Source organism: Quercus lobata, chromosome 12 (assembly GCF_001633185.2).
Source record: "Quercus lobata isolate SW786 chromosome 12, ValleyOak3.0 Primary Assembly, whole genome shotgun sequence".
In the NCBI taxonomy this organism is placed as follows: Eukaryota; Viridiplantae; Streptophyta; class Magnoliopsida; order Fagales; family Fagaceae; genus Quercus; species Quercus lobata.
The window spans coordinates 27,345,466-27,358,192 of record NC_044915.1 but is presented as its reverse complement, the minus strand read 5'-3'; the positions used below and the strand labels follow the sequence as shown (position 1 = coordinate 27,358,192).

General features: G+C 34.7%; 1 protein-coding gene and 1 pseudogene across 2 annotated transcripts; both read right to left on the bottom strand.

The window, feature by feature from the left end:
• On the bottom strand, positions 1-9,239 carry LOC115971289 (malate dehydrogenase, cytoplasmic-like). Its single transcript, XM_031091112.1, has 7 exons — positions 9,151-9,239; positions 4,743-4,880; positions 4,324-4,468; positions 2,890-2,962; positions 1,928-2,086; positions 1,659-1,834; positions 1-389 (listed from the first exon to the last, which is right to left on the bottom strand). Exons 4-7 carry the CDS (start codon positions 2,930-2,932, stop codon positions 213-215), a joined length of 555 nt encoding a protein of 184 aa, XP_030946972.1. The 5' UTR covers positions 2,933-2,962; positions 4,324-4,468; positions 4,743-4,880; positions 9,151-9,239; the 3' UTR covers positions 1-212.
• LOC115971291 lies at positions 6,054-11,172 on the bottom strand (annotated as a pseudogene). The gene is made up of 3 exons (XR_004087295.1): positions 10,890-11,172; positions 10,687-10,779; positions 6,054-9,375 (listed from the first exon to the last, which is right to left on the bottom strand). The product of XR_004087295.1 is annotated as an uncharacterized LOC115971291 (transcript).
• Positions 11,173-12,727: the final 1,555 nt, after the last annotated feature.

The window sequence follows — 12,727 nt, the reverse complement described above, 5'->3', positions numbered from 1 at the left end:
TTACTATACCTCCCATTTGAAAAGTTTAAAGTAGTTTATCAACCCATGTTTCCAAGTAATTTAAACATGTGAAAGTGGTAATAAATAAACATGTTGGATATGTTGAGATACCAATGACCGTCAGCAACATGTCCTCTGACTGGTCTCTCTCCATTTCTGGCGGTGAAAGTCGCATGATTGACGTCTAGATATTGAGTTATAGAGTGATTTCCCTAGATGATTACGTTCTTGACATCACTAACATGAACCTTTAGCCTGTCAGCTATTTGGCCCAATGCTCTGTTGTGATCAAGTCGTGTTAGGCATGTGATGTTTTCCTTTGAGATTGAAGGAGCAAATTGTTTTAAGATGAGGGCATTAGCGTTTGCTGGGTTGGCAACAACTAACACCTGCATAATATATGCAATGAAAACGCATCAACTTAGTCAACAATATCAATTCCAAAATTAACTGCACATCATTGAGGAAAATAAAAAAACTCTAAAATATTTCAATCTTCCAAGATTTGTAATAATTAGAAATCTGGTTTTTGCTGAATATTTATATAATATTTTTTTATAGATTACGAGGGTAGTAAGGGGATGCATGTTGTCAGAGTTGAACAAATAAGTTGGAAACAGACTTGTTGGAAATCCGTGTTTTCACTAAATATGTTCATAATAAGTTGGAAACTAGACTTGAAAAAGCACAATTATGTTGTCAACAATAGCACATAAAGACACAACGTTTGAAAGGATTAATGACAACGTTTGAGAGGATTAATAAACAGACACACAAATATTTTGAATTTTTAAGATTGTCCTAAATGGTACATTTTGATAACAGTTTCTTTTTCTTCTATTTTCAGAGTGGCAGAGGGGGCTGGGGAACTAGTTATATGGTTACATATACTTCTCTAATCTTGACAGAGAGGACAGACACTTCTCTTTTGTGACTTCGAAATATTTTCTTTCTAGTGAAATAGTATTTAAACGCCATGACATATAAAGAATATCTGATCAATTAGTCTTAAGATTTAAAGGAACTCTAGATCAGGTTGCTCAACAACGTTACTAACTTGAGTACTAGCGTCTCTCCGGTGACAATAACTAAGATATAAACATTCAGATTGCATCAACAACCAAAGTAGGTAAGGTCAGAGAACATGCCGAAAGGCATGGTACAAAGCAATTACTACTGAATAGAATAGAAGCAATAGATCCATGCCAAAGAGTATGAACAAGAAATGATAGTGATGTTAAATTAATGATTGTCCCAAAAGCTTAAGATCTCAGGAAATAGTGAGTTTAATCACTTAACCATAATTTTAACATTCCCTCTCACTTGTGGCCCTAAACTTCCTCTTAATAAGTTGGGGCCCAACAAGTAGGAATTTAACATTTTATAATAGGAGTTAGAGTGAAGATAGGGATCGAGCTTAGATCTCCTATCTTGATACTATATTAAATTACTGATTATCCCAAAAGCTTAAACTCTCAAGAAATGATAAGTTTAATCACTTAACCATAGTTCTAACAAGTGAGAAGAGGAATGTACCAGGACATATTTTTACAAGCTAATGGTAACAGAACAGGATGCTGAAATCAATAGTTTTTTACAAGCTAATGGGTGTCTCTAAAATCATATATCTACACTCTCAAGTGCAGTTATATGGTCACCTTGCAATCTGCAGCAACATGCTCCTCCAAGATCAAAGCTTGAGCCTTGTAAATAGACGCATTTGTAGACAACATATCCTTCCTCAACGTAATTTCCTTCCGTGGGGATCCACCAAGCATAACAGCAATATTGACATCTCTACAAGCTTCAACAACGTCTGTGGTAGCAACCACACCTATTGAACCATATTCATGATACAATTTAAGAAACTTCAAGGGAGAGAATAATTCTACCTACCTAGAATTAGCTCTCAAGATAAGGGACATACCTTTCAGAAGAGGAAAGGCAGCATCAGTCAATTCCATACTTATCCCATTCAAGGATTCAGCCGCCTGTTCAATATCAAGCAAGTACAGAATCACAGGCTGATTAGGACCCAGCATGATTCCCCTTGCAATCATTGGAACAATGGCATAACCTATTTGCCCTGTTGAACAAAATCAAAATTTTGAGCTACAGATACAAAAACTAGATATTATCATGTCTAGAAGAAAGAATCGCCAACATATACAATTGAAAATCAAATACACTTGCTCCTTAACATAATTACTGACATGTAACAACAGTCATATTGTTGTAAATCAAGCTTTTCTTTCAATTTTCATTCTTTCCCACTATTTGGAAAAGACTAAAATGTATATTAAGATAATAATGATTATAACAACAGCAAAGCACCTAAAACTTTTAGGACTTCTTTAGATTATCTACAAAAATGGCACTTAAACTCATCACAAAGATAATCACGAATTTAAACAGTTGCATTAAGAATTATATCACAGAACAGCATTGCAGGAAGTCGTGAACTGAATAGAAAACAGGATTTCCCAATGAAGTTATGGATAATTTTGAAGATAAATAATTAAAATATTGTTTGTAGATAAATTTTGAAAACATTTGTGACCAAAAAACAAAAATGTCATGAAATAAAAGAACCCATCCATTTGTTTGTTTTCCAATCAAAGGAAAAAAATGAGAATGAAACTTCCATTGAATGTAAGACCCACTTTGAACCACCTCAACCAAGCTAAAATGGTTGTGCTAGACTTAGTTGAGAGGTGCTTTTGCTTTCTTTATCATATAATATAAGATTCATAATAAAGAATAAATAAATATTTCATTTTATTAATTTGAAAATCATATTTCATTTCCCACATTTTCTAAGCTTCCAAAACAAAAGAGTACATATATTGAAAATAAAGTCATATAATAAGGAAGGAATGGTATATATACCAGCCACGCCAGCAACTGGAACTGTAACTGGGTTTTTTGCCATTTGAAAAGTATGGTTCTTCAAGCTAGAGAACTAGAGAGAGAGAGTAGAAGTTGAAACATGGGTGATATATATAGAGAGAGAGAAAACTATGGGATGTGGAAGCAAGATGGAAGAGTGACATGCAGTAATAAAAAATAGAGATGAGAGTGATGATCGATGATGATGAGAGAGCAACCTCTTACAATTACAAATTGTGTCACCACCATGCAATGTGTCAACATGCCAGTTACAGATTGTGTCACCATGCACCATGCAATGGAACCTTTTCCTTAATAGCAGTGAACAGAATAGATGCAAATACACTTCCAGAACGTTTGAGATATTATATTTAAAAAAACAAAAAAAAAAAAAAATTTATGTTCATCATTTTTTTTCTTCATATAATTAAGAATGTGATGCTACCTAGGCTTTTACTCATGTCCTTCAAATACATTAAGTCTACCATCTGGGTGTCCCTAGAAAAATATAAATAAATAAAATGTTGGACTCTGTAATTGTTTTGCTTTAAGATGACCGACTTGGTCTAATGGCACCTCCCTAAATAATAAGTAACAAAAAAAATGTGTGGTTGTAAAATAAAAAAAAAATAAAAAAAGTATAGGGATTCTATTTCTTGGGATAAAAGCCAAATTTACTAAAAAAATTAAAATATATTGCTAATTTTTGCAATAGTCTTGTAAAAATATATTATATTATCAATTCAATCATATAACGACATTCACATCCAGTTTCATAATATGTTTGGCTGTCAATATGTGATTAAATTTCAGCATTTACACATAACACCACATGTACTTGCTAAAAAAATAGGTTTACTACTTTGTATAACTTGACTTGTATCATGGTGTGCACATGGTGTGCACACCATGATACAAGTCAAGGAAATGGAGATCTTATCTTGATGGCCACATTTGGACCATCATATTATTTTGTATAACTTGACTTGTATCATCTACAGTAGGTAATGATACACCGTCTTTTTCTACGCATTTCAGGAACAAGGCTGGTACATTCAAGTGTGTCATAAAAATACTGTTACCAGGTGTGTATGATATGCTGATCACTGACAAGCATAAGTGTTCTAAACAAAAGTGTAACCACAAAGTAGGACCCAAAAAAGAAGTATAACCATGAAGATTAAGGAAGATCAAACAAACATTAACTTCTAAATTTTCTATCATTACTAACATGGAGTCAAATGCTACAATTGGCAACCCTCACGAGCAGCATTAGGAGAAAACATTCAAAACTAGTCTATACATAATTTCATACCAGGTAAATGTGAATGTTACAATTGTGAGATGGAGAAGAAATAAGTGCAATTTCCACAGGGGGACTAGAGGTGAGGTTATTGCCATGACGTAGACTATATTTCCAAAATCACCACTTACTTTGGTTTGTCTGAGAGGGTTATGAGAGATTTGAGTACCCCTGGACTGATCCTGTCAGCAATGGCACCTCTTTCTGAAATCAAAAGGGACTTCTCTTTCATATAGCTCTGTAGTCTTTTTGCAACAAAGTCAAGTTGTGCTTGATCTACATTACAAGAACAAGGCCCAAATTATCCACAATATTAATTATCTTATATATAAAGTGAAGAAACATTTTTCTTGACAATAATGACTATCAAGATCAAAACACTATCAGCAACATTGAGTAACTTAAGCAATAACATAAACCATTAGATAGAAAACTAATTTTATTTTCTATGAACCAACCACTTGTAAGATTATAAATGAAGAAAAAAAAGTATGTGGATAATTTATAATTTTTTTAATTAGAAAGTTGGGTCTTGAACCCATTACCTCACCTTCAGCCTTGCTATTATAAGGAAGGAGGTTCCATTTGAGAATAAGGAGAATTAATTATCTCAACAACACTTGATTCTTGAAGAGTCTGTCCTTTATCCCTTCTCATAGGCCACCTGGATGACTGGTTTACTGCCAAACTGAAAACAGTTTTTAGCTGCCCATTTTGTAAGCAAATGCAGCTAAATGTTATCAAAGAATCCTAAGAATCCTTTCCTGTGCAACTTCACAACATTGTTCCACTACCTTGAATCCACTCCTTTCAGGTGGAATTCTTTTCCCATGATGGAGCTATATTAGCAGCATATCCAAGATATTGATACTATTTGGTCACCCATGAAACCCATCCAATAATTCTTTAAAATATCATATATTTGGGCAGGAAAATAATTTAGAAGAAATAAATCATATTTGATGGTCCCCAGATACTTGTATACATGTATCAACACATTTTGAACCTGAAAGCAGTGCAGTCACACGCGAGCTAGGCACTCGCCTAGACGATCAGGCGAGGTGAGGTGCTACTAAAGCACCATTGAAGCCTACGAGGTGCCTTTAGTAAAGTGCTTGCCTTTAGAGCCTAGTTGAGCACCTTAAATAAGGCTGTAAGGTGCTTGAGGTGAGAGCCTCACGAAAATTCAGTAGAAAAAAAAGGCGGTTTTGTAGTTTGGCAAAAAATGTTAGTCCTATACTTGAAATAATTCAAGTAAGGGGTTACTCTCGCTCTTGCTTTCTTTTCTCACCTCTCTTTCCCCGCATAGAAATATCGTCTTCCAGAGGGTTGTGCCTCACTGTGTTATGTGGTGCCTTTGGTAAGAACGGAATGTGAGATGCTTTGAGGGAAATGAAAGGTCTATATTTGAAATTAAATCCCTCCTTCATTCTTTGCTGGATTGGAGTACTGCTTAAATTTCTCCTCCCTGTTCTAATTTATCTGATTTAATTTTAGTAATTTGCGAGTTTGATGAACTGCTACTCAAGAACACCTCTAGTGTACCTGGGTATTCTCTTTTTTGATTGATGAACTTTTGTTACTTATAAAAAAATTATAATAACAATGCTAAGAGTTGTGTTAATATCAATAACATACACATTTGGTCCAATTAGCTTTAGCACCTTAAACGGTCCAGCACTGCGAGCTTGCAATTTCCTAACTATTCCTAAAGGATACTTCTCAAGCCTAAATAATGAACCATGACATAATCTGATATGTTAAATTCTAAATGTCGATGATGAGAATCAACCTAAATTTTATATTGTTTATTGAGTTTGGTTAATGTGTGCCCTTAGGGCACACATTAAACCATCTATATTTGGAAATATTTTCTTGGGAATTGAAAAAATATTGATAGCTTTTTCAATTTCCGAGAAAATATTTCCAAAAATGGATAGTTTAATGTATGCTCTTAGGGCACACGTTAGTAAAATCCTTGTTTATTACTTGCTTGAATACATTTGTTGATGTCATGATGCAAGTCATGGACAAGCCATCCAAAAGCTTTGGTTGACTCAGACACTCAAACATGAGGGGATATGGGGAGGAGACCTAAAGGTTTCCTAGCCTACCAACCATGCACAACCTCAAACAAACTCATGCCTATGATTCTATTGATAGAGCATTGCATGCAAATCAGGCCGTAGGGAGAATAGAATACAAGTTCCTAGCATGTTCACCTACAAGACACCTTAAAATGTTCCTAAGGTTCTTATTAACAACCTCAGTCTGGCCATATGTTGCAAGATGGTAAGCCGTAGAGAATTTCAACTTTTTTCTTTCTATGGGCCAAACAGTTTTCTAAAAATAATTCATTAACCCAATGTCTCTATCAGACTATGTTTTTGGGGAGGCCATATAGTTTGACAATTTCATCGAAATAAAGTTTGACAACCTTGGAGACATTAGAGGTCTCAGAATAGGGAATGATTGGGCCATTTTGGATAACTTATCCATAGTCACAAGAGCAAAGTCATGCTTCCTAAGGGTGCAAGAGAGACCTAGCACAAAATCCATGCTTACATCCTACCTAGGGCAATCTAGCACCAGTAAAGGGGTGTAAAGGCCAACATTTTGCTTACAATGTTTGGCCAGTTGACATTGGCAACTCTGGCCAATTATCTTGGTGACATCTCACTTAAGGCTTGGCTAGTAGAATTGTGCTATAGCTCCTCCATGGTCTTATTGGACCCAAAATTCCCTGCAAGCCCACCCATGTGCACTTCCCTCACTAGGAAATCTCTCACCCATGTGCACAAAATATAGAGCTTGTTGGCCTTAATTAATGAGCCGTCATCATAGTGATAGCTCAATCACATTGAATCCATCAAGCCCTCTTCCAACTTCTCAATCCAAGCCACACAAGTCTCCTGAATTCCCTATTCCGTGGCCCAAGCCCATCCCAAGAAAACAACATCATTGCTTAGAAACATGAAGAGACCAGTGATCTTATTTGGTAAAGGTGCGGCATTTTTTACTAGATGAATTCTTAGCAAATGGGGATTGACAATGATAAAGATTAGTTGCGACTTAGGGAAAGTGAGATTGGAGAGAGAACCAGGAAAAAAAAAAAACATTATAGGCTTAACAGGCAATCATTGTTAAGTCTTAAAAAAAATCATGTGATTCTAGCCTATCAAATAAAAAATCATGTGATTCTCATAAGACCCAATGGCAAGTGGCTTATTTTAAAAAATGCCAGCTAGTAATTTGGAGGAAAAATCTTGCCTCATAAAACTAACCATAACTTGTAAAATAGAAACCCAAGTTAAAAATTGTTTTAAGCCTAGAATTCTTATAACTATATCTTTAAAATCATACGAATCTTGCTTCAATCGGACTTTGATAAACTACTGCTAGTCCCAAAAGCTTAACCGAATAAGAAATAAGTGAATTTAGTCACATAATCATTATTCTAATACAATCCCTAATGTACGGACCCAATTTCTCCCTCAATAAGTGAGTACCCATGGAATTTTTAATTTTTAAAGGGGAGGTGGAGCCTTAATAAATGATAAACTATCACCAGTCCCCAAAACTTAAACTAATAGGAAAGGTGAATTAAATCACTTAACCATTATTCTAACGAACTTCACACATTTTCCCATAAAAATAAAATAAATCTTGGATAAAAAAATTGCAAAGCAGTGGCAAATTAATCTTCCATCACCACATCATAAATATTAGATGTTACAACGACACAAGAAGGAGATTCATCTAGATATCAGTTTGTAATAGGACACAACAAAATCTTGATTTTGTGATCCAACTGTTATAAACTCAATCTGACCTTGCATCCAAGATCATATGGCATGCATTTAGGGAGAGTCACAATGCTTTTTCTAGCACAAATTGCAAACCGGGCATTGTAAGTTGTTAAGAACTGCTATAAGACCAACAAAACAATAGCCTTGACAACAATCACCATTTTTTTTGGATATGTAATTGACAACAATCCCCATTATTGAAATCAGGGATAAAAACCAATATATCAAGCCAATAATACAATGACATTATCATGGAATGTTTGATACTTGAACATATAAAACATCTAGCTATTCCTTTATTTGTAACTAGTTTTTTATTGGTAAGCTACACATGCACCCAATATATATATATATATATATATATATATTTTGTAACTAACTTCAGATATCAACTTATCATTAGACAAATTTAGTTGACCATGTGAATTATCAAAACAGGGTTCTGAGTTCCAAGATACGGGTTCAAGAATCCAAAACAATCAATCTAATACCTATTAGTATCAGGCCTGTCATTGCTTCTTAATTGGTCGTATTCTATATATTACAAGTATCTCTAACAAATTAAAATTTTAAGCCTTCTCTATTGTTTCTCAAATGAATCCAAAATGTTATTGTTTACTAGGGGAACAAACAATGCAGAGAAATCAAATTTAAAAACTTTAATTTATTTGTCCTGGATGGAGGAATTCAAAATTTAATTTGGTTAGATTACCAGGAGAGTTGGAATAGAGCTATTGTTTGACTTGAGTTAATATTTATAGAAAGAGGCTTACTTACGGTAGTATGCAAGTAATATTTGAGTAACAGAGACAATTTTCATATGGACACGCACGCGTGTGCGCACACACAGACACACGTATATATTACAAAATCACCCTCATGACAAAAGAGCACAAATTCTAGAAAGAACAAAAGTTTCATTTCTGATGTATGTTAATTTTGTATTTCTTCAACAACTCAACATACTCAAAAACTTAGTAAGCGTAGGAACTCCTTACTAAATCACCTCATTTGGTATGTGATGAGTGTGTGTATATCTATAACTACCATGTTAAAAAGCAACTTAAACACGCAATTGCAATAAAATAAGAAAGGTTTGAGAAAAACTTGTCTCCAAGATGGTATGAGCAGCATGAAATGGAATCCTACCAATGAGATCAGTCCCAGGGAACATTATCCATGTCCGCTCATTAGAGTCATGGTTGCCACAGGTGGTACATACCTCCTTCACCAAGGGCCTGGATTCGGGAGCCCCAATATCTCTCATTATTGACTCAAAAGGAGATGGAACGCTAGTTTTTTCGTCCGAACCCTCTTCCTCAATGCAGTAAGCGCCTCCCTATTCCCATTCCTCACTCTGTCATTTTCAACTAGCTACATTTTCATCAAAGGAATCAGTAACCCTTCATGTCCTCACAAAGAAAGTAAGATTTATCCATCACACATACACAGGCACAAAAAAGAAAGAAAGAAAAATAAATAAAAAGCTATATTACCTCCTTTAAAGTAAAAAGAAGAAATAAATTTTTCTTTTTTTTATAGGTGTTGAAGACATTGAGTTTATGTTAATGTAAAATGGTCAAGAGGCCCAATATATTGTAAGCCCATGTAGGGCTAACCCTAGCTCTTATACCTGCCCTATATGGTTCATTGTAATCAACACTTGAGAATACAGTAAAGATGTAGCCGCCATGGCTATATCCTGTGGATGTAGGCCGTTAGCCAAACCACGTAATCCCTTGTGTTTTCTCTTTGTTTTGCTACCACTTCTCTATATTATTTTATTCTCGTCTTTAACAACAGGTAATAATAATTTATTAAAAAGAGGCTACTTCATGTAAAATGAACACGAAAAGCCTAAAGAATTACAAGAAATTAAAAAAATTATCTACAAACGGCAGTGCATCTAAAAACACAACAATAGAATCCCTATTCGTAAAACCCCATGCCTTGAGACCAACCAAATAAGGAACTAGAAAAAATACAAGCAACTTATTTCCTGTGTGATTCTCATCCTTGAATATATGCCTATTGCGTTCTCCCCATATAGTCCACATCAAACTCAAAGGAAACATTTTCCATATGTCTGATGAATGTTTACCACCCATTTTCTCCAACCAAGCAATAAATCAATCACCTACTCTGCTAAACCCTATGCATCCCAAAAGATCGGAAAACAAAACTCCACAAGTCATAGCCCACCTTGCAACCAATTTTTCTCTCCAAATCTCACCTATTTTGAAGAGAAAATTTTTGTTTACTTCCAAGGAAGAATTTTGAATTATTTTCTTCTCTAATTCCTTTCCTTTCCCTTCCCCTTTCTTTAGGTAAACATAATTTTAATCAAAGAGGGAAAAAAACAACCAAACAACAACAAATTAAAATTTTTTCTTCAAGTAAATAAAAAATAGGGTTATTAACTCAACCGAGCCAAACAACTTGTATTGGACTTAGTTGAGCTTTGCAATTTTGCTTCTCAGTTCCCTAATAACAGCAAAAATTTATAATTTTGTGTTCTTAAGCATTAATGTTTCAATATTGAGTTCTAAATTAACAGACTTGTCTTAAAAGAGTAAATAGAAGTTGTCCTCAAGCTTCAAATGTCAAATGTCTTTGTATTTTCCCACACTTTCTTAGTAACATAACAAAATGCTCCAAACAAAGCAGTGAGTTTGAGAAAAATACCTGATGGCGAGCTAAAAGAAGATGCTCAGCTTCAGTTTCAAGCTCAATTAAGCCCTCTTGGAATTGTTTCATAGTCTCATCCATTTTTAAATTCTAAAAAGAGAAACACGCACACATACAGAGAATAGACAACAAAAAATTTAAAAAAAAAAAAAAAAAAAAAAAAAAAAAGCAAGATTTTGACAACTGGACAAACCACTCACTGTTGATCCTGGTTTGAGCATAACAATCAACTAAAAGCCCTAAAAGACATCTGCCTCTCAGTTCTTCCTTCTCGTGCACCGAAGCCCCTCAGCGCCTCTCTTTGCTCTGTTCTTGCCTTGTCGATGTTGAGCGAGTCACTCTGCTGTAGATCAGCAACAAAAGAACCCCTGCCAGCAACCCCGAAGCTCCCTCTCCCCCTCCGTCATAGAAAAAAATTTCTCTCTCCTTCAGGATTTGATTTCTCTCTCTCTTTCGGTCTTTCTTTCTCAGTTCTTTTCTCTTCTTTTTTTGGTCGGGTTTTATCATTTTTGCAATTTTCACATTATTGTTTAGTAATTGACTATTTCTAATTTTATGGGTTTTTCTATATGGGTTTAGTAAATGTGTGCAAGAGATTTCTAGTAAAGTTGTTTGTATTTTTTGAAAATACGTGTGGGTGAAAAAGTGTATGAAAATACGTGTAATGTTGTTTAAACATTGAAAATTGTTGTTTAAACAGCAGTAACAAATGGCCCTTGACTAATTGTTTTATTGTTTAGTATTTGCTATTTGGGCAAAACTTAGGTACAGTACTTATGTGCTGTTTCTTAGATTCTCCTTTTAAAATTGGTGAAGACACCATTTTGATCCCTACATTTTGGGGTTACAATCAATTTGGTCTCCACATTTTGATAGCAATCAATTTGGTCCCTGTTATTTTCAATTTACAATTAGTTTAGTCCTTACCGTTAAATCATTAATGGAAAATGCTTATGTGGCTAAATGTTTAATGCTGATGTGTCAAAATTTTAATGCCACATCAGCGCTTACATAGCAAAAAACACACATCAATTTTAAAAATAGTTTTTTTTTTTTTAATATATACCAATTTTATCATTTTTTTTTTTAATTTTCTTAACACTTCTCAGTAACAAAACAGATTTTCACATCTTTTTTCAATTTTCTTTTTTACTTTCTTAATTTTTTTTAGTTGTCAAATATTTTCACCACTTAACCCAGATCCACTAGGCCACCACATCCCAAATCACCACCACCACCTCAAAAGTTTAGCACCACCACTAATCTAGATCCACCATCACCAAACCCAAATTACCACCACCCCAACAGTCCATCCCCACCACCAAATCCAAATCCACCACCACCAGACCCTAAAATCAAATTTCAACCGCAACTAATACATATTTTGAACCATTAAACAACCCAAACCCTCACACCATCACAGATCAAAGGAGAGACCGAGTCGGTAGTCCAAGAAAAGTAGAGAGAGGGATAGAGCAAGGAGACCACCTCAACGGTGGCTCGTGGTGGTGAATGGCAAGGGAGAACTGCAACTGGCCGTGGTGGATTTGTCGCCATCAATGGTGCCACTGTTGATGAGTGAGAGCGACTGACTGATTTGGACCTTCTTTGCTTAGGCTTCATTGACGACGACGGTGTGAGCATGTAGTATTGTGATGGAAGACAAACGAAAATGCAGTGATTTGAATTTGTGGTATGAGAGTTTGAATGTGCGTTAATACTTGATATTTTTTTTATGCTTGAATATGAATGTCTGATGATATTCCTTTAGTAACAAGTGGCTACGGTTTTAGCAATTCCATACAAGGAACTTTTATTTTGTTTACATTTTTTATTTTGTTTATTTATTTATTTTAATTAAAATAGACGTGGTATGATTTAATGTTAATTAACATTTTTTTTATTGCTATTTAAGTAGTCACATCAGCAGCAAGCATGCCAACAACACACACCATTAGCTACGTAGGCATTTTTCGTTAATGAGTTAACGGCAGGGATCAAATTGATTGTAAACTAAAAATAACAGGGTCCAAATTGA

Excerpts from the sequence above, each read along its gene's own strand:
- LOC115971289 (XM_031091112.1), bottom strand. The coding sequence starts at position 2,932 with ATGGCAAAAAACCCAGTTACAGTTCCAGTTGCTGGCGTGGCTG. Across the intron at positions 2,087-2,889 it reads TCCAGTTGCTGGCGTGGCTG|GGCAAATAGGTTATGCCATT; the intron begins GTATATATACCA and ends TTTGTTCAACAG. Across the intron at positions 1,835-1,927 it reads TGCCTTTCCTCTTCTGAAAG|GTGTGGTTGCTACCACAGAC; the intron begins GTATGTCCCTTA and ends ATGGTTCAATAG.